This window comes from Danio rerio, chromosome 12 (genome assembly GCF_052040795.2).
Source record: "Danio rerio strain M-AB ecotype USA chromosome 12, GRCz13ab, whole genome shotgun sequence".
Classification (NCBI taxonomy): domain Eukaryota; kingdom Metazoa; phylum Chordata; class Actinopteri; order Cypriniformes; family Danionidae; genus Danio; species Danio rerio.
In genome coordinates this window covers 3,486,450-3,513,925 of record NC_141032.1, presented here as the reverse complement: position 1 = coordinate 3,513,925, position 27,476 = coordinate 3,486,450, and the positions used below count along the sequence as shown (strand labels likewise).

The 27,476-nt window shown below is 34.7% G+C and overlaps 1 protein-coding gene across 3 annotated transcripts in view; it reads left to right on the top strand.

Annotated features, from left to right (window-relative positions):
• Positions 1 to 26,727, top strand: part of col1a1b (collagen, type I, alpha 1b) — a 37,774-nt gene extending 11,047 nt beyond the window's left edge. The window contains exons 23-51 of one of the 3 annotated variants that reach the window (XM_087274683.1): positions 508 to 606; positions 698 to 751; positions 863 to 961; positions 1,550 to 1,603; positions 2,930 to 2,983; positions 3,079 to 3,132; positions 4,306 to 4,359; positions 5,134 to 5,178; positions 5,706 to 5,804; positions 6,317 to 6,424; positions 7,423 to 7,530; positions 7,694 to 7,747; positions 8,198 to 8,251; positions 8,334 to 8,441; positions 8,529 to 8,582; positions 9,372 to 9,425; positions 9,767 to 9,928; positions 10,877 to 10,984; positions 12,387 to 12,494; positions 12,579 to 12,632; positions 13,813 to 13,920; positions 15,700 to 15,753; positions 16,045 to 16,152; positions 17,529 to 17,582; positions 18,424 to 18,531; positions 20,005 to 20,281; positions 22,576 to 22,766; positions 23,260 to 23,502; positions 25,437 to 26,727. In XM_087274683.1, the coding sequence (XP_087130809.1) occupies positions 508 to 606; positions 698 to 751; positions 863 to 961; positions 1,550 to 1,603; positions 2,930 to 2,983; positions 3,079 to 3,132; positions 4,306 to 4,359; positions 5,134 to 5,178; positions 5,706 to 5,804; positions 6,317 to 6,424; positions 7,423 to 7,530; positions 7,694 to 7,747; positions 8,198 to 8,251; positions 8,334 to 8,441; positions 8,529 to 8,582; positions 9,372 to 9,425; positions 9,767 to 9,928; positions 10,877 to 10,984; positions 12,387 to 12,494; positions 12,579 to 12,632; positions 13,813 to 13,920; positions 15,700 to 15,753; positions 16,045 to 16,152; positions 17,529 to 17,582; positions 18,424 to 18,531; positions 20,005 to 20,281; positions 22,576 to 22,766; positions 23,260 to 23,502; positions 25,437 to 25,583 (2,874 nt within the window). In that variant the 3' untranslated portion in view covers positions 25,584 to 26,727. 3 annotated transcript variants of the gene reach the window in all.
• Positions 26,728 to 27,476: the final 749 nt, after the last annotated feature.

Below are 27,476 nucleotides of genomic sequence, written 5' to 3'. Positions count from 1 at the left end.
TATGTATCAGTTTCCACAACAACGTTAATGCCATCACAACATTTAAGTTACATTGTTACGTTGCTAAAAGCAGTTTCCCAATATTTCTTTATCTAAACATGCTCTTTTGACCAATATTGTATATATATATATATATATATATATATATATATATATATATATATATATATCGCATTGTGATGACATATCTAATATTATTTATCAGGACTGAATCATTCTAATAAGAATGCAGCACTTCTAATTAGTTAATTCAGCATATTTTTAGAGATGCAATTGCATGTCTTTTTCTTACAGAGTACTTTTACCTATGCATATCCAAACAGAAGTCATCTTCTAATAAACTAAATATATAATAATAAAATATTTGTTAAGCTCACAGCACTCAGTTTAGTTCATTCCTTCTCACAGTGAAATGCATGGGGAAGGAGCTGTCCAGGGTCCTGTAGTAGATTTCGGTTGTAGAAACACTGATTTACTAAAGATAATCTCATTTTAATCTACTTTCAGGGTGCCCCTGGCGAGCGTGGAGCCAACGGACCAATGGGAGCTCAAGGAGCCTCCGGAGAGTCTGGTCGCCCAGGAGAGCCAGGTCTGCCTGGATCTAAGGTAAATTACTTTTCATTTTTATTGGTCCAAGCATTATTAGCAGTATAAAGAGCATCTTAAAGTATTTAACCTAAACTGTTCACTGTTGTAGGGTATGACTGGTGCCCCTGGAAGCCCTGGACCTGATGGCAAAGCTGGACCTTCTGTAAGATTTTATTTTTGTCATTCATTGTGTAGTTTTTGTATGCAGTGTAGAAATGATATCAGATATAATCTTGTGTTTAAATGAATGTTTGCCTGAATGTCTAACTCACAGGGTGCACCTGGACAAGATGGTCGCCCTGGACCCCCAGGACCTGCCGGATCTCGTGGTGCTCCTGGAGTTATGGGATTCCCTGGGCCCAAAGGAACCGATGTAAGTTATTGTGATAATTGAACTAATTTTAAGTCTAATTAATTTTATAACAGACTGTTCAAAGTGAGTGAGTGATGCAAGATTAACCTTATAAAGACTGCTGATGCACATTTCAAGATTAACATTAACTTGATTGAAGCTTCTTTTTTATATGGCTTTTGAAGCATGTTTAATTTTTCATTTCTTAATCGCTCTATTTTATTATAATAAATAATTTTAAACCACAAAGATTTAATCATAAAATTAATTCCACAACTTTTTATCATTATTTTTATGCATTTTATTTATGCATTTGTAATTTGGGCATGGTTGCACCATGAGCCCATAAGTAGCATCCTTTCCTCATTTAGCATGAGCTAAATATTCTCAATATATCATATGTATTAGTATTGTATGATATGATACATGAAACATAATTGAAAAAAAAAAAGTAATATATGATCTTTATTTTTTATGGTATTTATTTTTTTGTTCAAATTGTTTAAAAATGAGGTTTCTTAGTTATTTTAAGTTTTATTTTTGAAGTATTTATGAATGTCAGCTTGTACCAACTGCTTGATATTCACATATATTTGTTATTCCTTTTAGGGTGAGAGTGGTAAACCTGGTGAGAGAGGACTTGCTGGACCTACTGGCCCTCTGGTATGTACCAAAAAGGGTGGGAAATGCTGGCAAATTGGCTAAAAATGCTTAATAGTTTAAGATAAGATGACATAAATACCCCTTGCTCAATTAAACAAAGTTTATCATGACTGCCGTAAGTAATAAAAGAAACCTCACATCTGCTCTCATTGTGTTTGAGCTTTATAAGCAATAACACATCGCTGTTGTCAGTAAAGGGGCTAATCAGCATTTAGATTAGTCTGTTATGTTTTATATTTAATATCCAGTTTACCCCTTTATATGGCACTCATTAAAATGCTCATCAGAAAAGCCCTGGAGTGGCTTTTGAGCTTTTATTACTTAAAAAAAGCAAAAAAAATGTTTAAAAAGCATTTAAAATAATATATTGTAATCAATGTCAGTAGGCAGTGTTAACCCCTCCAGATCTCTCATTTAAATTAATATTTTTATAGGATACTTTACAATACATTTGTGCATATGCATTAGATTTGTCAGTACCAAAGCCAAAACTGGCACTAATCTAACAAAAAAACTGAAGATGCAGTCCATACACACAGAGCCGGAGCAAGCTGAACTGCCGCCCTTGGCTGCCGCCTAGGTTGCCTCTATGGAGCCATGCATACACACACAAATTAACATGTTGGGAGGAAATATTAAACACAATTTTAATAAACTGGAAAAATCATGAGAAACATGAATTACAACTACAAAATTTTAAATAAATTTTATATCTTTTTTTATCAATACCTCATTTGAAGTGAATTTAACATGTTAGCTGACCAAACTCTTTATTTAATTAAAGTAAAAGTTTACATTTAACCCTTTGGCATTATTTACAGCAAAGATTTGCACATTTAAAAAGGTATTTTTTTCAAATTTAATCTTGCGAAGGTTTAAAAAAAATAAATAAATAAATAAAAAACACCAGGGGTAAATATTGTCTTTTAAACAGAAAAGTACATTTCTGCCTATAGTCCTGAATTACACAGTTTAATTAATCTTGTGCATTTCTTTAAACTTGTTTCTTGAATGTTTGAGCGGATTCATCTTGTACACATAGACATCACCTATATGCAATAAAACTGCAGGTTAACTATGTTCATGCATAATAACTTTAACTGTTAAAAGCTATTAGTTACTAGTCAATTAGTTATTAGTAACTTATAAAGTAATGCAACTAATAACCTTAAGTTTTCAGAATGTGATTGTAATGCAATAATGTGCACCTTTTTTTAAAGCTGCTTTGAAACAATAATTATTGTGAAAAGCAATATACAAAGAAACCTGAGTTGAATTCAAATGAATTGAATTATGATCATTGTGTGTTTCTCTGTATTTTCAAAGGGAGCTCCTGGTAAGGATGGTGATATCGGTAGTCCTGGTGCTCCTGGACCTGCTGTACGTCTGCTAAAACCTTTAAAAGTTTGATGTATTACAAATCAATTATTTCAGTGTGAACTGTTCTGACTTTGCCCTGGCCTGTCGTCTCATAGGGACCTGCTGGAGAGAAAGGAGAACAGGGATCTGCTGGTCCTTCTGGATTCCAGGTACATTTTTAGATGCTCATCATCAACACAGACCCTTTTACTTGTGTAATTTAGAAGAAATGCCTAGTATTTTTAATAATAAGTAAGTATTATCAAAAGCTTTTGATTCATGCGCAAAGCTGGAATATCGCATAAAGCATTTGCAAATAAATCACCATTTCCATCCTAAAAGTCAAGGGAAAAAAAATAATCAATTCCTGATTAACTGGTGGCATTTATCCAAAAGAAAATGTAATTTGTGCATGTTTTTAATGCATATTTTCTAAATTTATGCACAAAATTTTTAATTTTTTGAGTATTAGGCAATATATTTATTATGTGTATGTGATAGACACGTATACATAGAAACAAAACTGTATAAAAACAATATTGTTACATCGATATTTAAATTTATATAGTTTGTATCATATTTTAAATCTAAACATAAATACATTTTCTCAAATATTTGCATGCATGTGTGTATTTATATAGAAATAGTCAATATACACATCATACACATATATATTATGTCAAAACAATCTTATTTTTCAACAAATTTTATATTTTATTTTGAAATTATGTGAACAAAATAAACGATGTGGACAATCAGCATACAACATTGAGTATAACAAAAGACATGCATATATAAAATGAACAAAATACAGCAATGCAGGAAGTTGTTAAGTAATATTAATAATAGTAATGCTAACGACAACAATAATGGTAAAAATAAAAAGGATCAACTAAAGAGTAAATGAAAAGCAAACTTTTATTTTGCATGCAATAATTATATTTTTACCTCATTTTTTTTAATGTGATATTACATAAAGTGCATAAAAATGGTTGGACGGAAACATCACTATTGGTGTAATTTAGTTTTATTCATCTGCTTTTTATAATGTAGAGTCAAATCACATAGATGAAGAATACATACCTGTCAACATTCGGTTGTGAAAATAAGGGATACACCCACCATAATAAGGGATTCCCCCGGGATAGAACTGTAAAATACGGGAGAATCCCTGGAAAAACGGGATTGTTGACAGGTATGAGAATAGAGAATAGTAAATATAGTAAAAAAACATTCCAGCAAATCAGGTAGACAGGAGAGTAGTGCAATAATGCTGGTGTATTTCCAGCTAAACTTAAAATTGATTTAGTCATTTAATACAATCATTATTTGTTCTCTTCCAGGGTCTTCCAGGTGCACAGGGTGCTACCGGTGAGACTGGCAAACCCGGTGAACAGGTATGGATGATCGCTCAAACATGTCTAGAGTAAAAACAAAAATGATTTCTCAGAGCATTTCTCACATTATGATTGTTTAGGAAATGGCCATAAAATATGACTCCTAGTCAAACTTGGTCAGAACAAATTCATCTTGATAATGCTTTGATTGAAAGGCACAGTATCTAATGGATCACTATTGACCATCACTGTCCTGCTTGTAATGATTCAGAAGGCTTTTTAATGAACTGAACTCTCTTAAGGACATTTTTAGCAAAGTGGCACCAAATATAATGTTAGAATTTTTATAATGTATTAGCGCTAAAAATCCTATTTAATTTATGTACCATTTGTTTGTTGTTTTTACTTGTATATTTAATATTGAAATGTTCTTGCCATGAAAATAGCCTTGGTTGCTGATATGGCATTAAAAAAGCATTACCAAAACTGCTTCAGACAACTGCATTATAACAATATTTGCACAACTTTCATTACTGTAGTTTCTGGAATCCCTCAGGCTCATTTGTATGAAAATTTTTTGAATAAAATATGTCACGGTTTACTTCATTTTGCTATCCTCATTTACATAAATAAACTACAGTGTCCTGTACAACAATACAAACAAAATCCAAACAATTATAGCTGTTGTCTGAGTTTTTTTGTTTGTTTTACTGTATGCTTGCTGTATGGAGTTTAGGTTAAGTCACCATAATCAAGCGTATTGTAAACAATCATATCATATTAAAAAAGCCAATCAGCATTTATTCGGTATTGATTATGTTGATTGTTTAACAGGGTCTTCCTGGTGAAGCTGGTCCTTCTGGTCCTTCTGGTCCCAGAGTGAGTATATTCACATAAATATCCTTCATCTCGAACCATAATACACACCTCTGTTTTCCAGTTTTGCACTTATTAAATGTATTAGCACTATTACTGATATATATATATATATATATATATATATATATATATGTATATATGAAATTCTTTTTGTATCTGTATGTTGTTTTTCAATTAACAACATACTTTAAAACAAAATATAGATGCAAAAGAAAGAAAAAGAAATAAATAGAAAAGCAATATTTTATGGTATGAAATGATGTGAAAGCTGTTTAAAAAAATATATATTGCTTGATTATTTCACATTTTAAAAATGTAGTGTTATACATTCCATGCAAATCAAACGCTATTGGCTATTTTTTAAAAGGGGAGGAGCTACTCTATGCCCCTCCCTGTCTTTGTCAGACATCACACAGTACTGCACATTTTAAAGCACTTCACAGCACCTTTAAATATAAACAACTACAGTAGTTTCTGTTTACTTGTAATGAAATACAGTAGAGTAATGTTGTAAATGTCTCCCGTAGGGTGACCGAGGTTTCCCTGGTGAGCGTGGGGCCCCTGGACCTGGTGGCCCAACCGGCCCTCGTGGAGCCCCTGGATCCCCTGGTAATGATGGTGCAAAGGTAAGACTCCTGTTTCAATACCATAATGATATATATATATATATATTTGTATTCCCATCATCAGTACAAAAAAAAATGAAATAAATAAAAATAATAACTTGACGTAGAATTTAAATATTGGAACTCTCTAGGGATTTAAAGGGATAGTTCACCCAAAATTGAAAATGTACTCACTATTTACTCTCCTTCAAGTGGTTTTGTTCGTCTAAAAACAAAAGAAGATGGTTTGACAATGTTGGAAACCTGTAAACATTGCCATCGATAGTTGGAAAAACAAATACTATAGAAGTCAATAGTCACCGGTTTCCAACATTTTTCTAAATATCTTCTTTTGTGATCAACAAAAAAACAGAACTCATAAAGGTTTAACACAAGTAAAGATTGTCCTTTTTGGGTGAGAGCTTGTAAGTTTATCTGGATAAAAGCATTTACAAAATTAATAAATGTATGGCAAATGTAAAATGCAGTACAGGGATGTCAGAGAAATAACCTGATGCTTTTTGTGTGTTCAGGGAGAGCCTGGTGCCGCTGGAGCCAACGGTGGTGTCGGACCCGCAGGGATGCAGGGAATGCCCGGAGAGCGCGGTGCTGGAGGAATGCCCGGAGCCCGAGGAGACAGAGTAAGATTATTACACTCATTCATCTGCATCATTTTGACATTCTACCATCAGATATTTGTGCAAAATGATATCCGAGTTAGCGTTCATGAGTGTTGGGGATGGATGGATAGATAGATAGATAGATAGATAGATAGATAGATAGATAGATAGATAGATAGATAGATAGATAGATAGATAGATAGATAGATAGATAGATAGATAGATAGATAGATAGATAGATAGATAGATAGATAGATAGATAGATAGATAGATGATAGAATGTACATTATAAAACAAAATGCACATTATAGACTTAATTATATGTAGACTTTAGTTGTCCATCACATGTGTACACTGTAAAAAGTGTTTAGTTGATTTTACTTTTAAAAAGTGAGTAGACCCATTATCAATTATTAGGTAAATGTATGAAAAAGTATGTGCATAATTCTAAAAAATTAAGTTACATGAACTTAACATTTATAAATTACAACAGAACCAACATTTATTTAAGTAAAATCAATTTGTCACTTTTACGGTAATGGATTTACTCGTTTATTTTAAGTAATAGCTGTTTACAGTGTATAAATGGCCAATAATACATTGTAAAAACACAAAATTATATTGTTTTTAATTAGGTTTAGATCATGCTCCATGTAGATATTTTGAAAATTCCCTACAATTAATTTGTCAAATGTAATTTGTGGTTAGTGATATGCTTTTCAAAGAACTTTAAAGGATGTTTTTCTCAGTTGGGATTTTAAAAATGTTCATATTCCAGATATTCATATAGATATATCGCAACTAAATATTGTCCTATCCTAACAAACCATACATAATTAGAGAGCTTTAAAAGACTTATTGACCCTTATGACTGCTTTTGTTGTCCTTACTTAACCTAAATTGTCTTTTAACATTTCATCCAATGATTCTTGTTCTTAATATGACAGAACGTTTCGGTACATTTGGACCTATTTCAGTATAGCTTTATAAACAGTATTGATGCTGTGCTTTCTCTTTAGGGTGATGGTGGTCCTAAGGGTCCTGATGGTGCTCCTGGCAAAGATGGCGTGCGTGGCATGACCGGCCCTATTGGACCTCCTGGACCCAGTGGTGCTCCTGGTGATAAGGTAAAGACATATGAAACATTTATTAGATAGCATTGAAAGATTAACACTAATGTTGTCAAGCAATTACGTTTCAGCTTCAAAGTCATTTTGAATTGGTCACTAAATAAAAGGATAAAAGAATAATGTTGATACTAAATCAGCTTTGTATTTGGTTGTGTTTTAGGGAGAGCCTGGTGCTGTTGGACCCCCAGGATTGACTGGACCTCGTGGAGGCCCTGTAAGTTATTACAGAAATTAAATATCTTGAAACATAGACATAAGGAGCAAAAGATAATGCTAACTTCCAAGCAGTTGCATGCAAAATGTATTAGCAGAATTAGCCTAGTGTATCATATTTGATCGACATTTTAAAAAATCTTTTGCACATAGTCTACTGCATGCCTTCTGATTTGTAAATCAGACTTTTATTTTGAAAATGGCACCTTTTTGCTCAGATTAAAATCAAGTATTTTTATCCTTATTTTTTTCATTATGTCACACTAGATAACCCGCAGAAGTCTAATATATAAAATTTGAATAACTCAAACAAACATGCATGCAATTTGTCATTTCTTTAGAGTTTATTAAATAAGTCATTTTGCTTCAAGCTTTGCACAGTATGTATGGGATTATATATAAACAATGTAGTGCATGTCACTGATGCATTTTGATTTTTGTCCTATCTCAGGGTGAGCGCGGTGAAGTCGGTGCTCCTGGACCTGCTGGTTTTGCTGGACCTCCTGTAAGTAAAGCAGTCTCTTCTCAATCATTTCCCACCATGAGGGGTTTCAATTTGAGGTTAACTATCTCTTCTCTTAATGCAGGGTGGCAATGGACAGCCTGGTGCTAAAGGAGAGACTGGAGACTCCGGACCCAAGGGTGACGCTGGAGCTCCTGGACCTGCTGGACCCGTTGGAGCTTCTGGACCACAGGTAATATCATCAGCATTAGAAGCAGATGAACTTTTTTTTTGTTGGTGTTGATATAAGTGTTGTTAACTTATTGTTTGTTGTTGATAGGGACCTGCTGGTGCTACTGGACCTAAAGGTGCTCGTGGTGGTGCTGGACCTCCTGTAAGTGTGTTTTTACGCACTATTTATTGCATTATTACAATTTATTACACACTAAAAAGAACAATTTTACTTTCACTGCCAAGTTATTCAGTGTTTTTTATTAAATTGTATATTTAATAATGTATTTTTTTATTATTATGTCAGTTTTTTTTTTTTTTTTTGCTTATTTCTGGTGTTGTTTTACCTATTTTAGTATGTTATGTTGTAATATATATATATATATATATATATATATATATATATATATATAGTTATAGAAGTATAATAGTTTTTTATACTAGATCCTGCACATTATACATATCCATATAAAATTAAAACAGAATATTTGCTTTCATAATTATTGAATACAAGTGATGTATATAAAATAATCAAATAATATATACAAAATATATACATGAACTCAAATAATATATACAAAATATATACATAAACTCAAATAATATAATAGTTTTTAAAATTAAGACAATCATTTATTTTTGTTGTTTAGATTACTATTATTATTATTATTATTAGTTGTAGTAGTATTAGCATTAGTATTAGTATTATTATGATATTAATTAACTAAAATTAGCCTCACACTTAAAATGCATGACTTTCTTTGCAAAAAAAAATATACATGTTTTGTTTCGTAAACTATGCATTTCTGACATTTTATGATGTCAAATGATATGTAATGCAATCATAATAATTTTTAAATCTCTTTTTGCCGTCATTTTTCCCACAAAATGCTATTGCAGTGTGTCTTTCAGGTTGTTTTATAGCAGTCTGTTCGTGTTTTTGTTTTATTAGGGTGCTACTGGTTTCCCTGGTGCTGCTGGTAGAGTCGGACCTCCAGGCCCCTCAGTAAGTATTATTCATTCTAAACCAGGTCTAAATCCGGCTTTGCCAAAAATAGAGTGCTAAAAATAGCGATTGCAAAAATACAGCTTATAAATTTGAATAGTAAAACATTTACTTTACTTTTTTATGTGAATTTTTATGTGGCCACTAGAAAATAGACATATTGTAAACTTGTGAATATGATATAAAATAAAGGGGTCAGCTTGCAAAATATATTTGTGAATCTCTGATTTAAGCAAATGTTTATGACTTCATACTTTATGTAGCATTACTAACTTCTCTTAGTCTTAGTTTTTTTTACTTTTGATGAATTTAATTTAATGCCTTCTGTTTGTCTATCTCAGGGTGCTTCTGGACCGCCTGGACCTACTGGTCCTGCTGGTAAAGAGGGACAAAGAGGAGCCCGTGGTGAGAAGGGACCCGCTGGCCGTCCTGGAGAGGCTGGAGCTGCTGGACCCCCAGGACCCTCCGGAGAGAGGGGTAGCCCTGGTCCCGATGGTCCTCTTGTAAGTAATCATATTTCCAACACTTCCAATATTGTCATTATACAGCTTAGTTTGGCTTAATGTTAATACAGTTTAGTTCAATGTCAAGATCAGCTTTAAATTTAGCTAAAGTTCATTCAGTTTGTTTCACAAATGTTTATATATTGCAGATAGAGGATATTACAATGATTATAGATTTTGTTGGTGTGATTATTGTCTGAGGAATAATCACAGTTTCAAGGTTAACAGGATTACTATACATTCATTAATTTTATAACACTATTATTTCATAAAATGACATGAAAACTACACAGTATATTAATAACACACAATAGAGTCAATTTCTCTCCTTAAAATAAAACTTTTTGACATTAACAACTAATAATTTCATTTATTTAACTGAAAATAACTAGCAATCAAAATAAAAATCTGTTTGGAATTAAATATAAGAGACATAAATCTAACAAATGTAGATAAATGTAATCTAGAAGCCTTTTTTAATCTACTGCATTACAACATTGTTCTGTATTTTAATTTTGTGCATTTTTTCTAGATCTTTTAGCACCCAAATAATAAAAAAAAAACCCTCTAGCTACCTTTTGACTTCAACGATATACTTGCCTTTTGAAAAATACAGTACAATGAACATAAATAAAGCAACAAAACAAGGTCCACATCTCTGGAATTTAATAATTTCATTTCATGCAACAGAAATGTTGTAAAGCTAAGCCTTTACAGTTGATTAACCATGATGAATCAAAGCACAATTAATAGTGAAATTGGTTAATCACTGCATCCCTATTTGCAGTTAATCAATTATGAACCTATATCTGAACCGCTCAGATATCAATATGGTCATTAACCAGCTCACTATAGTTAAATTGTTGTTCATGCAATAGTGTCAGTGCAGTGCAAACACATGATGTCTTTGAATCTTAATGGTCTTTTATACCTCTTTCTTGTCTTTAGGGTCTCGCTGGAGCTCCTGGACCCCCTGGTGTTATTGGATCTCGTGGTATTGTTGGTCTTCCTGGACAGAGAGGAGAGAGAGGTTTCGGCGGCTTGGCAGGTCCTTCTGTAAGTACTCCGACAACAGATTTATATAGATATTAGATTTTATTTTAGGATTATTTGGATCTACATTAAAGTCAACATACAATCTAGATCAAGATATATTTTATGTATAATTTATTTATTTCACAGCTAAATAAATAATAACAAAAGAGAAACAAATAAAAGTAAATAATAGCATCTTTAAACTTAAAAACAACATGTCAATAGAACAAACTTGTTGGAGCCTCGCACAATATCAGAAAGGCTACTCCAGAGTTTTGGAGCCATATATGAAAAGGCTCGACCTCCTTTAGTGGACTTTGCTATTGTGGGTATACTACAAGAAGCCCTACAAGAGTTTTGGGATCTTAAAGAGCGGGCTGGATTGTAGAGAGAGAGAAGGTTGGTTGAGAACATTGAATTGGTTGAAAATTATAGCAATAGTAGGGTGGGACTTGACTTTGTCCAATTGTTTGATTGGTGGACCTCATGTGAGTGACAGTTTATCCCGCCTTGTTGTGGGACCAAACACCAATCAGGGATGTTGGTGAAGAGACGGGGGAAGATATTACATTATAAAATATAGCCTAAGATAATACAGCATGTTCTTTTGCGAATTGTTCAATTTTCAGTAGCTGTATTTTTAAATTGAATATCTTATTTTATTGAAATATGTCACATTTTAGAAGCAATAATAGTAATGATAAGACTGTTTTTTGTATAGCACTTTTCATACATTAAATAGAACTTAAAGTGCGTCTCAAGAGTAAACAAATATTTAAAACAACGTCAACATGCGGGTAAACAAAGGTTTGATTAAACAAGTTTAAGCAAAAGCTGAAAACAATGCACAAGACAAATGTAATGTAAATAAAATAAAAGTAAAATAAAAGTCATATGCTGTTATGTTCATACAAAACTTTAAAGAGGTGAGTCGCTTTTTAAAATATGATTGAAAGGGTGCCTTCTGGTGCAATTTTAGAATATTTACCTTTAATCAAACTAAAAGATTGAATATGACTTTTGTCTGTGTTGTTACTATTTGATTGTTTTGTTTTTGTACAGTGAATGTTTGTTATGAAACTGATTTGATTGCATGTTATATATTGTATATTTAGTTTAGGTGTTGCCATGAATATAGCCAATGCTGCTGAAATGGCATTAAAACATAAATAAAAAATAAATAAATAAATAAATAAAATAGATAGATAGAAAATAATAGAAATAATAGATGAATAAATCGACTCTATCGTTTAATTTGGAAGACCATAAAACAGGTTATGAATCCTGTTTCGTAAGCTTAATTTTCAGATAAGTCTGTTGATAATTGACTATTCATATTCTCCATTATTGTAAGTCTCTTTTTTTGATTGAAGCGTCTGTTGAATGCATGAATGTAAATGTCCATTATACTCGTGCACTACAGGGAGAGCCAGGAAAGCAGGGACCCTCTGGGCCTGTTGGTGAACGTGGACCCCCTGGACCAATGGGACCCCCTGGACTGAGTGGAGCCCCTGGTGAGGCTGGACGTGAGGTCAGCAAACTTTATTGGTGATTTTATGAAATAACCAAATGCTGTTCCAAATGAATAATATTTCTTATGCCTTCAAATCTGCAGGGTAACCCTGGACATGATGGTGTTTCTGGCCGCGATGGTCCTCCTGGACCAAAGGTGAGCACAATTACACATATTATTACTGTTGTGAATTTGAAGAAGAGACAAAACAGGAGGATTTTCGGGTCTCTGTAAACTCACTGTCACTGTGGTGTTCCTTGAAAAATCTCTTTGCTGCTGCAGTCTGCAGTAAATACACAATTTAGCTTATTAGTAGAAACAGAAACTGCCTAATTGACTTATGGTGAAACATTATTTTACCTTAGTGAATCCCTTTTAAAAATACATTTTACAAAAAATGCTATTATTATGCATGCAGCTGAATACTGCAATGTAACACATAAATAACTTGCTTCAAGGGTATTTTTGTATGCATATTGTAAATGTTAATAAGATATGCTTACAAATATAAATCTATAATTTTGCTATAATCTTAAACATGTATTAAAATAATACAAATATAATACATCTACCACATTATATCAGCATAATTACATTAAACATTATCCATCATCTTCCATAACAGAAAAAACTATGCATCGTTAAAAAACGCAAGTAAAATAAGTTTGCCTAAATGTTTACATTCGTACATGATAACTATTAAAAAACATGGTTATCAAATATGTATTAAAAATCTATGATTTTAATATAATCTAACAAATATATCTACAAAAAACCAGCATAATTACATTGATATTTATCCATCATCAACACATCAGCTGCCTGTTTATTTAATGACTTTTATTTATTATCATTACTATAGGTCATGGAAATTCTCGTTTTAGTCAGTAAAAGTCAGGGAATTTTACATTTGGCTTTGAGTGTGAACCTTGCATATATGAAGTTGAAGTCAAAATTATTGGCCCTCCTTTTTCTAACAATTCCCAAATTATGGAATTTTTCACAGTATTTCCTATAATATTGTTTCTTCTGGAGAAAGTCTTATTTGTTTTATTTCGGCTACAATAAAAGCAGTTTTTGGCATTTTAAGTTCACGTTACAATAAAAAATATGCAATATGAAATAAGCAAGAACAGCAAATGTACCTAAATCTTTATGTCCTTACATGATGATAACTATTAAAAACTTTTCAAGTAGTGTACTCTCAATAATACTTGACATTCGCTCTCTCTCTCTTTATTTATTCCTCCTTAAATATTAAATGAATGGCTATCAATATGTAAATGAACACGTGAAAGATCTACCCATTTCAAGCATCATTTTTCTGCAATTGTAGGGAGACCGTGGTGAGTCTGGAAACAGTGGTCCTCCTGGTGCCCCTGGTGCTCCCGGAGCCCCTGGTCCTATTGGTCCATCTGGAAAGACTGGAGATCGTGGAGAGGCTGTAAGTTTTAAATGCTCATATTATTTCCAAAAATGGTCAGAATCATTTAAAAGGCTCTATGTCTATTTTTTTAATCATCTAAATACTGAAGTAAGCACGTTCAGTTCCAGAAGGAGACAATATAGCTAGCATCAATCTTATTATAGTGTAAAGTATTATAGTGTCAATCTTATGTTATTATAGATGTTGTTATTATGTTGATAAAAGGTTGTATTTTTATTTCATTTTTTAATTCAAATTTTGATCACATTTGATTTTAAGGTGAATTCCCACTATAAATAAACCATTAACTGTGACTTTTAGCTCAATAATCTTTTAATTTGCTTATTATTTACAGTTATTAAGATAGTAGTTGGGTTTAGGTATTTGGTTGGATTATGTTTGTAGAATGAGATCATGGAGTAACCATTCCAGAAGGAGCCACTATAGCGGTGTCCATTATATGTTATATAGATGCTGTTAATATGTTGATAAAAGGTTTTATTTCTTTTATCTTTTCTTATGTAGATTAGTTTTGGTCACACTTTATTTTAAAGTACAATTCTTGGTATTAACAAACCATTAATTGTAAATTTATTTTAATAATCTCCTAATTAGCTTTTTTATTTATAGTTATAAAGGTAGTAGTTGGGTTTCGGTATTGGGTAGGATTATGGTTGTAGAATGAGATCATGGAGTAACCATTCCAGAAGGAGCCACTATAGCATTAAGTTATTATAGATGTGTTTATTATGTTGATAAAAGGTTTTATTTCTTATATCTTTTCATTTTTAGTTTAGTTTTGGTCACACTTTATTCTAAAGTACAATTCTTGGTATTAACAAACCATTAGCTGTAAATTTTAACTTAATTATCTCCTAAATTGCTTCTTATTTATAGTTATAAAGGTTGTAGTTGGGTTTCGGTATTGGGTAGGATTAGGGTTGTAGAAGGAGATCATGGAGAATATGTACTTTATAAGTACTAATAAACAGCCAATAGCTTAATAATTGGTTTGTAATAAGCCACTAATTATTAGTTGGCCTCCATACCAATGTTTTGATTCTTTGAAAAATGACCAATATTATTTAAAAGCCTCTATTTGTATTTTTAATAGTGTACATCTAAATACTGTAAACAAGTAAGCACATGGAAGCATTCCAGAAGGAGCCACTATAGCAGTGTCCACCATAAGTTATTATAGATGTTGTTAATATGTTGATAAAAGGTTTTATTTCCTATATCTTTTCATTTTTAGTTTAGTTTTGGTCACACTTTATTTTAAAGTACATTTCTTGGTATTATCAAACCATTAACTGTAAATTTTAACTTAATTATCTCCTAATTTGCTTCTTTTTATAGTTATAAAGCTAGTAGATTGGTTTCAGTATTGGGTAGGATTAGGGTTTTAGAATGAGATCATGCAGAATATGTACTTAATAAGTACTAGTAAACAGCCAATAGCTTAATAATTGATTTGTATTAAGCCACTAGTTAATAGTTGTTCTCCGTACCAATGTTTTGATTATTTTTGTGTCTTTTTAAAAATTATTCATTAGTTATTTTAGTAATATTTTTATTTAAGTTTAAGTTATTACCATTTTAATTAAGTAATGAATATTATTTTTATGTTGTTTATTATTATTTTATATTTTTAGCATTGTTTAAAACTGCTGGCATAATAAATAAATTACATTTGTACAAACAAAAATAGTTATAAATTTGAAGTGTCTTGTGCCATGCATTGCATATGGTATATTAAAAGATCTGATTTGTAATTTTTCTCTCTTTTCCTCTCAGGGTCCTGCTGGTCCTGCTGGTCCTTCTGGTCCTGCTGGTGCTCGTGGAGCCCTGGTATGAATTTATCATTTATTCAACTTTAAGTTTTTATTCATTTAAAGTGAATGTTGGAACATTTTAAATGAATAGGGCATAGGGGGGATAACTGGGAATAGAACACAACCGGGATCTCTGCTTCTAACTACACAGGAGTAGTCACAGCCACACATGTTTGTGGATGTTCATTGGAATGATGGATTTGGGAAAAATTAAGTTATATACATATAATTTAACTTGCAACCTTACAAGGCTAATGATCAATTGTGATCAATCACCCCTGATCAATTGTGTTGTCTGTTCATGCAGGGTCCCGCTGGTCCTCGTGGAGACAGAGGTGAGGCTGGAGAGGCTGGAGAGAGAGGCATGAAGGGACACCGCGGTCTCTCTGGCATGCCTGGAGTTCCTGGACCTCCTGTACGTGAGCATTAGATCACAGTCACACACTGTTCATTTAAGAAATATCACTTACTCACGTTTTTTTGTTTTTGTTTGGACAGTACTGTGCAAAAGTATTAGGCCCCTAGTTACATTTGTTGTTTTAGTGAGAGTATAATGACATTAAATATTACTTCTTATTCTCTTTATTAAAATACAACCAGAAAACACAGGTTCTAGTTGGAATTTTTGGGTTAAATTGTTTAAGACATATGAAAGAAAGAGTTTGAGTGAGATGGAAGAATGGAGGGAAGTTTCTGACTTGGTTTGATTTACATTTCTGCCAGAGCTGGTGTCAATATTGGCTGAATTGATGCCATTGTGAATCCTGAAAAGTACAGACAGGTTTTAATCCGTCATGTAATTCCTACTAGAAAGCATCTAATTTGTAATAGTTTTTATTTTCAGCATGATAATATTCTCAAGCACACTGCTAAAATAATTAAATCATATTTGGAAACAAAGAGAGTCATGAAATGGCCTACACAGAGTCCAGACCTGAATATTATATGCTAAATTTATAGATAATATTATAGGCAGTAGAAGATTTGTACAGTACTGTGCAAAAGTCTTAGGCCCTTACTTACATTCGTTGTTTTAGTGAAAGTGCAATGACATTAAATATTACTTCTTATTCTCTTTATTAAAATACAACCAGAAAACACAGGTTCTAGTTGGAATTTTGGGACTAATTATTTAAGACATATGAAAGAAAGAGTTTGAGTGAGATGGAAGAATGGAGGGAGGTTTCTGACTTGATTTGATTTCCATTTCTGCCAGAGCTGGTGTCAATATTGGCTGAATTGATGGCATTGTGAATCCTAAAAAAAAAAAAAAGTACAGACAGGTTTTAATCCGTCATGTAATTCCTACTAGAAAGCATCTTATTTGTAATAGTTTTCATTTTCAGCTTGATAATAATCCCAAAAACACTGCTAATGTAATGAAATCACCTTTGGCAACAAAGACAGTCATGGAATGGCCTGCACAGAGTCCAGACCTGAATGCTATATAGAGTATGTATAGGCAGCATGAGATTCACCTGGAGAGAAAAAGAAAGAGCCTGTTAAATCTAACGAAGAACTAGTAGAAATGCTGAAAGATGCTTGATATTAAATAGCACATCATATCAGAAATGAGAAAAAGTTATAAAAGGTTCATATTAAACAGACATCTAAAGCTAGACTTTTAAAGTAATTTTGTTTTGAATATTATGTACATGTTTCCCATATTTTCTGTTTGTATATTAAAGGTATAGTTCACACCGTGCACTTGCTCCATACATTTTAGATAGGTAGACATTTGCACAGTCCTGTATTTTTACTTATTTGTAATGCTTTCCGAATGTTTTCAAGGGAACTTCCGGTGAACAAGGACCCGCCGGAGCCACTGGCCCTGCCGGACCTCGTGTAAGTAAAACATCTAGTATTTTAATCTTTACTTGTATGGTGCGTTTAACGTTACACATTGTTTCAAAGCAGCTCTACCGAGAAGTATGGTGTTAATGTTTACAATCTTAAACTTTTCATGTCTAATAATCCATTAGCTGCCATGAAAGAACAACTTTTGCTTCCTTTAAAGATTAGTTTGCCTAAAAATAAACATTTATTAACTATATATTCACCCTCATGTTTTTCCAAACCTTTATGAGTTGCAGTTTTTGTTGACCACAAAAGAAGAGATTTTGAAGAATGTTAGAAACCGGTAACCATTGACATTCATAGTGGAAAAAAATATTATGGAAGTCAATGGTTAACGGTTTACAACCTTTTTCAAAACATCTTTTGTGTTCAACAGAAGAAAAAAACTCGAACGGGTGAATTATGAGTAAACGATAACAGAATTTTCAGTTTGGGCTGAACTGTCCCTTTAAGCAATAATGAGCCTTTGTTTTTAAGTGTATGAGCTACATGAGCATCCTTATGTTCATTTTTATTCCATTTATAGTTGTTTATGCAATATATAAACAATCTAGCTGTTGATATTTGCTATTAAGTATGCAGTAAATCCCTTTACATGAAAGTACTGTATTTTCAATCTCATATAACTTTCATTCTTCCATGGAAGACTAAAATAGATGTTAAGCAGAAATTCCTGCTGCTCTTTTCTAAACTATGATAATAAATGGTGACCAAGATCTACAAAAAAGCACCATGAAATAGATAACATGTAAATCTGCAGTGTTTTGTGCAGTGCTTTGGAGCAGAAGTGGTCATTTTAATACTCTATTGATTTCCTTTTTCTTCACAGGGACCAGCCGGCTCCAATGGCTCTCCTGGTAAGGATGGTATGAATGGCGTGCCTGGACCTGTTGGACCTCCTGGACCACGTGGTCGCTCTGGAGAAATGGGACCTGCTGTAAGTTTCAAATCAGCACTTTGACCACTTTCAGGTTATAATAATGTACATATATACATGTTTTAACAGAGCATGTCGTTTCTGGAAAATAATGGAAGCTTATAATGTCTATTCCAGACAATGACAGTCTGGGAATTTTATATATTTATGTTTAAGTCATGGATTATTAGGGAATTTAGTTGTCATTTTAAATCTGACTTCCCATTAATGAGATATATATATATATATATATATATATATATATATATATATATATATATATATATATATATATATATTTTTTTTTTTTTTTTTTTTTTTTTTTTTTGATAATAGTTTTGCTTATTGTAATGGTCAGGCTAGTTTTCATTGCTTTTTCAGCTCATCAACCAGCAATCAAATAGTCACAAGGCCTTAAAATACTGTATGTGGCTGTTTTTTGTCTGCTCAGTGCTCAAATAGTCCCTGCTAGATTTTGCATGGAAAATATCTGATTATTGCAGCCTAAAATTACTTCTTTGTGCTAACTTTTCTCAATTTTTGACATTTGTTGTTTTGCTGTGAAAATATACACCAATTTAGTCCGTTATTACTTTTTCACATAAAGAAACATTGGTTTCTATAAACCAGGGGTACCCAATTTCAGATTTTAGCTCCAACTTGCCTCAACACACCTGCACAGATGAGAGAGCCTAGTAAGAGCTTGATTAGCTTGCCTAGGTGTGTTTGACTGAGGTTGGAACTAAACTTACCAGGACATCGGCCCTCCAGAATCCACTTTCCTCATTGGCCCATGAACATTTCCTGCTAGTTGTCATACTATTTCATAACTGTAACAAGAGACAATTCAATTATGACTTAACATTAAAACAGCTATCATGACATTATTTATCAATATTTGGACCTTTTTTGAAATCTCGAAAGCTATGAAAATTAATTGTTTTTGTTTACATCCCTCAAAATGGTCTATAGTTTGTAGAAAGAAAACACTGAGAAAAATGGAGAGAATGTGTTTACCTCTTAATCTTATAAAGCCTACTGCATCATATTTGATACATGAATGACTCAAAAGTAACCAAAATAAATTTAATTAGCTTTATTTTGAGTTTAATTCAGCAAACGCAGAATCACAAACTCCTGGAAGGACTGATGAACACATCTCATGGCTGTTTTTTTGCCTGTTATTATTATTACTATATATATATATACATTTTTAGGTAGTAAAAGTCGGGGAATTTCACATTTGACTTTAAGTGGGAACCTTGTATATGTGAAGTTTACGTCAAAATTATTCGCCCTCCTTTTTCTAATATTTCCTAAATGATGTTTATCAGAGCAAGGAATTTTCCACAGTATTTCCTATAATATTTTTTTCACTGGAGAAAATCTTAAATCTAAAAATGATAACCAGAAATTGGGGGTGGGAAATATACAGGGGGGCTAATAATTCTGACTTCAACTGTATATATTGATTGTGATTTTGTTTTGCTGTAGGGTGCTCCTGGTCTTCCTGGACCCCCAGGCCCTCCAGGATCAGCCGGTCCCGGTGAGCCCTTCCTGCCCATGCCACAGCAGGAGAAGGGTCCCGATCCTCTCCGTGGAGGCTACAGAGCCGATGACGCCAGCGTTCGTGACCGCGACTCTGAGGTCGACACCAGTCTTAAATCTCTGAGCCAGAAGATCGAGAACATCCGCAGCCCCGAAGGAACCCAGGCCAACCCCGCCCGCATGTGCCGCGACCTCAGGATGTGCCACCCAGAATGGAAGAGCGGTAAGCATTAGTGATCCAGATATAGCGCGCTTTCTCTGATGTATAAATATCAGTAGCTAAAAAAGTTATTCTTATGATTGGTTGTGGTCAAGCATCACATTTACTGTACATTTATTCATTTAGCAAACGCTTTTATTCAACGCCACTTAAAAATGAGAATAAGCACTTTAAATCACCACCCAGCCAGCAAAATTCATGTGACTCAAATCTGGCCCATACATCCGGCCCACATACCGCATGGAATGATGGCACTTGGGCGGTCCTCTCCTGTTTGCCAGATCTGGGCCACAATTAAGCCATAGCAATATCACATATCAGCTAGAATTCAACCAAATAAACCAGAACTGGCCCTATTCTGGGCCACAGTTTGCTTTTATTCTGGCCCAGATCTGGCCCACACCAGACACTTACATCTGGACCACAAACTGAATGAAATGATGGCTCTGGGCGGTCGGCTCCGGTTTGTCAGATCTGGGTCACAAACAAGCCAAAGCAATACCATATATTAGCCATAATTCAACCAAATGAACCAGAACTGACCCTATTCTGGGCCACAGTTTGCTTTTATTCTGGCCCAGATCTGTCCTATTACTTCTAATAATGGATTAAACAATGGTAACCATCAGTGAATTATATTATTTCATCACAGGTTGTGCCTCGCTTAATTTTTTTGCTGTAATAAACAAGTTCTTAAAAGTTACAGCAGCCCAAAAGAAAATGTATAATAGGAGGTTCAGGGCTATGAGCCCAACTAAAGCAAACACTTTTCTCCATAATGGTGACTTTAGTCTATGTGATCCACATATATGTTTCATTATAACTGGGCCACATTTGCCATATCTTCTCTGGGCCGTTTTAGGCTCACAGCCACATTAACCAGAGCTAACTGTGCCAAATATTTGCCAAAAGTGGCCCACATTTGTTTTTGGATAACTGGGCCACATTTACCATATCTTCTCTGGGCCACTGTAGGCTCACAGCCACATTAACCATAGCTTACTGTTCCAAATATTCGCCAAAAGTGGCCCACATCTGTCTTAAGGTAACTGGGCCACATTTGCACCTACACGTGTGAGCCACTTTAGGTTTAGACCCCGATTACCCTTAAATAACTATGCCACTATTTTGCCAACTGTGGCCCACATTTGTTTTAGGATAACTGGGCCACATTTGCCATATCTTCTCTGGGCCCCTATAGGCTCACATCCGCATTAGCCATAGCTTACTGTGCCGAATATTTGCCAAAAGTGGCCCATATATGTCTTAAGTTAACTGGGCCACATTTGCCATTTCTTCTCTGGGCCACATTAGGCTCACAGCCGCAAAAGCCAGAGCTTACTGTGCCGAATATTTGCCAAAAGTGGCCCACATATGTTTTAAGTTAACTGGGCCACATTTGCCATATCTTCTCTGGGCCCCTATAGGCTCACACCCGCAAAAGTCAGAGCTTACTGCGCCAAATATTTGCCAAAAGTGGCCCACATCTGTCTTAAGGCCACATTTGCACCTACACGTGTGAGCCACTTTAGATTTAGACCCAGATTACCTTTAAATGACTATGCCACTATTTTGCCAACTTTGGCCCACATTTGTCCTCTGTCATTTGGGCCAAATTTTTTTATTTTCCACATGGCGCACATTGGGCTCACATTCAGATTACATTTTGCCATAAGTGCCAAATCTTTGCCTTGAATGGCCCATATATATGAATTTAAATTTTTCCCCCCCTCTTTGCCATTTTGTATTTGGGCCACTTCAGGCTCACATTCATTTTGTCTGGGCCAAAGGAATACCATCAGTGCCGCATAACTGACTAAAGTGGACCACATTTGTATGCTATCTGGGCAGAGAGCAGCAAAACATAGGTGCCATTACAAATCTAAGTTAGCTTAGCATGTTTAACATACACACACACACACACACACATATAAACACACATACAGAGTGAGTTTTCCTACTGGTGGTTTGTCAAGCCCACTCACCTGCACACTCAGAGTTGCACTTATGATTTAGTGATGATAACAATGTCCGTTCAAGTTTATTTGAATAGCACTTTTTACAATTAGTGCACATTATTGCATTACAATCAAATTCAGAAAACTTAAGGTTAATATTTTGTATTTTTATTAGTTACAATAACTTTAACTAGTAACTAATAGCTTTTAACAGTGAAAGTTATTATAGATAAACATAGTTAACCTGTAGTTATGTAGCATATAGGTGATGTTTTTGTGTATGTGTTCACCTATGATTTGGTTATGATAACAATGTCTCAAATCTATTTTCCTTCAAAGGTTCCTACTGGGTGGATCCCAACCAGGGCTCTCCTCTGGACGCCATCAAGGTCTTCTGCAACATGGAGACTGGCGAGACCTGCGTCAGCCCCTATCACTCCGACATTCCCAGGAAGAACTGGTACACCAGCAAGAACATCAGAGAGAAGAAGCACGTCTGGTTCGGAGAGTCCATGCCCAACGGCTTCCAGGTACGGAGATACACTTGGAGAAATAATGCACTATTTTAAATGAGCTTTTTTTATAATACACAATTAGGGGTGGCACAGTGGCTCAGTGGTTAGCATTGTACCTTCACAAAAAGAAGGTCACTGGTTCGAGTCCTGGCTGAGTCAGTTGGCGTTTCTGTGTGGAGTTGTTCTCCCCATGTTGGTGTGGGTCTCCTCTGGGTGCTTCGGTTTCCCCCCACAATCCAAACACATGAGCTGTAGGTGAATTGGAGAAACTGGCCGTAGTGTATGAGAATGTGTGTGCATGAGAGTGTATAGGTGTTTCCCAGTACTGGGTTGCAGCTACAAAGGGATCCACTGAGTAAAACTTATGCTGGAATAGTTGGTGGTTCATTCCGCTGTGGCCACCTCTGAAATAGAGACTAAGCTGAAGGAAATTGAATAATTGTTATCAGTGTTATAAGCCAGTAATAATGTTGTGTTGTATCCTCTCTCTCTCTCTCTCTCTCTGTAGTTCCAGTATGGTAGCGATGGCTCTGATCCAGAGGATGTGAACATCCAGCTGACCTTCATGCGCCTGATGTCCAACCAAGGCTCCCAGAACATCACCTACCACTGCAAGAACAGCATCGCCTACATGGACGAGACCTCAGGCAACCTGAAGAAGGCTCTGCTCCTGCAGGGCTCCAACGACATCGAGATCAGAGCGGAGGGCAACAGCCGCTTCACATACAGAGTCAGCGAGGACGGCTGCACGGTGAGCTGAGCACCACGATTTATTCTCATATTAGCTTATCATACTCACTTAAATGGTTAGTTCACACAAAAAAGAAAATGACCTCATCGTTTACTCTCACTCAGGTGGCTTTTACATTTTTATGAGGTTAATTAAGATATTTAGTTTGTAAAAAATGTGCATATTTGTATTTTTTACTATATTTATTTACTTTTTTTTGTCTTTAGTACATGTTAAAAGTTCATAAAATCAATGAAGATGGTGTTAGTAAAGAAGATATTTTGAAGAATGCTAGTTGCTGGGATCAACTTCTATAATAGGAATAAAAATACAATGGAAGTCAATGGGTGCCACCAACCAGCATTTTTCAAAATATCTTATTTTCTGTTTAGTAGAAGAAAGAAAGTGAAATGAGAAAGTGAGAGAGAGAAGGATGACACAGTTTTCATTTTTTAGGTGAACTATCCTTTTAAAATGCTGCTGTGATGATGAACATTTAAAGGGCCATCCATACGTATTACTCTGATGATAATAAAAATATAGGATTGTTTCATTGGTTTTTTTTAACAGTTCCTTCATATTTTGTTTGCAAATTTTCACAAATGAGCTAAACATTTGAAGCATAATCAGAAGTAAATATCTAAAAGGCAATAAATGAACTTAAATTCACAATCATTAATAGGGATAGTTACTCCACTTCACTTGTTTCTTCTGTTGAAAACAAAAGAAGATATTTAGAAAAATGCTGGTAACCATTGACTTCCATCGTTTTTGTTTTTCCTACTATAGATGACAGTGGTTACCGATTTCTAACAATAACATGACAAAAAAAATCCTAAAATTGTCTTAACTTTAGGGAGCAAACTGACAGCTGTCGTAGTAACTTTAAAAAAATGTTAAGGCTGACAGGGGGAAAATGGTTACGAGGTGGCGCAGTAGGTAGCACGTTCGACTCACAGCAGGAAGTTCGCTGGTTCGAGCCTCGGCTGGGTCAGTTGGCATTTCTGTGTGGAGTTTGCATGCTCTCCCCGCGTTCACATGGGTTTCCTCCGGGTGCTCCGGTTTCCCCCAGACCAACACATGCGCTATAGGTGAATTGGGTAATCTAAAGTTGTCCATAGTGTATGTGTGTGTATGAGTGTTTCCCGGTGAGGGGTTGCAGCTGGAAGGGCATCCGCTGCGTAAAAACATATGCAGGATAAGTTGGCAGTTCATTCTGCTGTGGCTACCCCAGATTTATAAAGGGATTAGGCCGAAAAGAAAATGAACGAATGAATGAATGAATGAATGAATAAATTGGGGGGAAAATGCCTACAATTGCAATGTCTAACAATGGTATTGTATTTATTAATAATTAAAAATTAAGAACAAACAACTTTAATTGTAGAAAGACTCTTGAAGGACCTTGTAGATGTTACATGTTACATATTATTACTAATTCCTGACATTGCAGACATATTTTCATCAGCTCTTGCTTATTCACTCTTTATATACTCATAAGCAGAGTTGAGAACTTTTCAAATAATATCGGCTTTCGCTTTTCTGCCGAACTGATCAATGTTCAATTCCCGTGCCACTGAACATAGCAGCTTTTCATTTTCTGTCAGTCTTAGTATAGTACATCATGTAACTACAGAAAACTTAAGTTTTAAAATAAGCTAATTAATGAAACACTTGCCTAACAGTGATGCTAACGGTCTAATCTGATTCAATGATCTATGCTAAGCTAAGCTAAAAGTGCTCCTGGCAGACCTGGAGATTGATTGAATAGGTTAAAAATTGTAAAACTCGCCAGTTTTACTCTAGGAGATCTGTAAAATGAGCCTTTTGCAAAAAAAAATAATAATAATGGAGTGTTACTTTAATTTAAGACCAAAGATAAGAAACGTTCTGTACACACCCTATCAATCTGATGTTCATTAATTTTTCATATTTGTCTCTTTTCCCCTTCACAGTCACACACTGGCACATGGGGCAAGACAGTCATTGACTATAAGACAACGAAAACATCTCGTCTGCCAATCATTGATATCGCTCCTATGGACATTGGTGCTCCCGATCAGGAATTCGGCGTAGAAGTTGGCCCAGTCTGCTTCTTGTAATAAGAAAAATCTGGACATTGCTGTTTTTTTTCTAGCAGTCATCTTCAAATCTTTTCCTGTTCACGACAAAATAAAAATGATGATAATAATAACAATAGTAAAGCCCGAACTCTTATTCGGCTGCAATCGGTCCATGTGCTTAAACCAGAATCCCTGAGGACGGTGCTATGCTGTGATTCTCATCTCAAAACAACAAAACTGAGGACCACGACATCATTATCATGGACACTTAGCGAGAATCCTTTGCGTCAACAAGAAAATAATATATAATATAAACGCCCCGAGGCCCCCCAGGAGTCCAAAGAAAAACTTGGAGACTTTCTTTGCCGTTTTTTTGACCACTGCGAAAGGACAATGAAAAACAAGCAAATGCTAATGTACCATTCTCTGGTGTTGAATAAATATGACAAACGACAGCCGAGTGTCTTTGTTCCTTCAAAACATCACACAGATAGTCAATGGTACGACGTCATCTTGATATAAGGCTACCTCAGGACAAAAAAAAAGTGCGTTTTTGGGCGGGAAACGAGGGCTGTGTTTTCATCCAAGCGATTGATAACATATAAAAAGGTGCTACTTACTTTCAAGGGTCCTGTCAGTGGTTTGTTTGTGTTTGATGGGAAAGAACAAGCCTTTTTATACTGTCGTTTACCCTTTCGGGACCTTTTTTTGGTGCTAAATGTCGACAGAATGTCTTGATGTCAATGTGATTGCTCAAAGTGTCAGCAGAAGAGGATTAAACAGCAGTTTAGGGTTGGTTACTGTCGATTTGCACTTAATCTTGTGTGGGTTAAGTGGATGGATTGATTGCCAGTTCGTCTAACGTCCAATTCCCCTTCTTAGAGACGCCTTTATGTACATGCCGCAGCTCCCCCTTGTGTCCAGATTTAATTACTGCTTCCCGAATGCAATGCACATCTCTTTTCTATTCTGAGTTTGTTTGATTTGTTTTCAGCGAAAGGTTTCTTATAAAAACTGAAATGAGGCGGCCAAAACTTAAAGAAAAAGGGAAAATGCAGAAGAGATAGACCCTCCCATTGGTTCCATCAAAGGATCTGTACTTATTTTGTACATGTATAGTATTTCGAGATGTTTTTAATTATTTTGGATGTTGAAATAAAGCATGTTTATGTGGTCAACTGGATGCTGGATATGTTATCTTCTTGCCATGGCCTCAATGCCTTTCTCTAAGCACCAATTAAACAAACTATCATGCTTTCACTCAACTATTTCTACTTTATTTCCAGGGGCTGCATGTTGATAATGGGGAGGGGGCTGCCATACATTGGGAAAAAAATATATATTTTAATGTAGAAATTTTTGGCTAAACATTAATGCAGTTGTATTTTGGAAGTGGAAGTACCGTAGTTATTCAAATGAAATTTTTGTGGTCATGAATATGCCATATTTTCATAAAAACTCTGAACATTCACTTCTGCTGACTTTAATACATCATAACTCATCACTCATATACAGTGTATCCGGAAAGTATTCATAGCACTTCACAGCACTCTTTACAGCCTTATTCCAAAATGGATTAAATTAATTTATTGAATTCATATACAGTCTTTTTGAATATGATGCCACAAGCTTGGCACACCTGTCTTTGGGAAGTTCCTCTTTGCAGAACCTCTCAAGCTCTATCAGGTTGGATGGGAAGCGACAGTGTACAGCCATTTTCAGAACTCTCTAGAGATGCTCATTAGGATTTAGGTGTGGGCCCTGGCTTGGCCATTCAAGGATGTTCACAGAGTTGTTGTGAAGCCACTCTATTGATATTTTGGCGGTGTGCTTCGGGTCATTGTCCTGCTGGAAGATGTACCGTCGCCCCAGTCTGAGGTCAAGAGGACTCTGAAGCAAGTTTTCAGGATGTCTCTGTACATTGCTGCATTC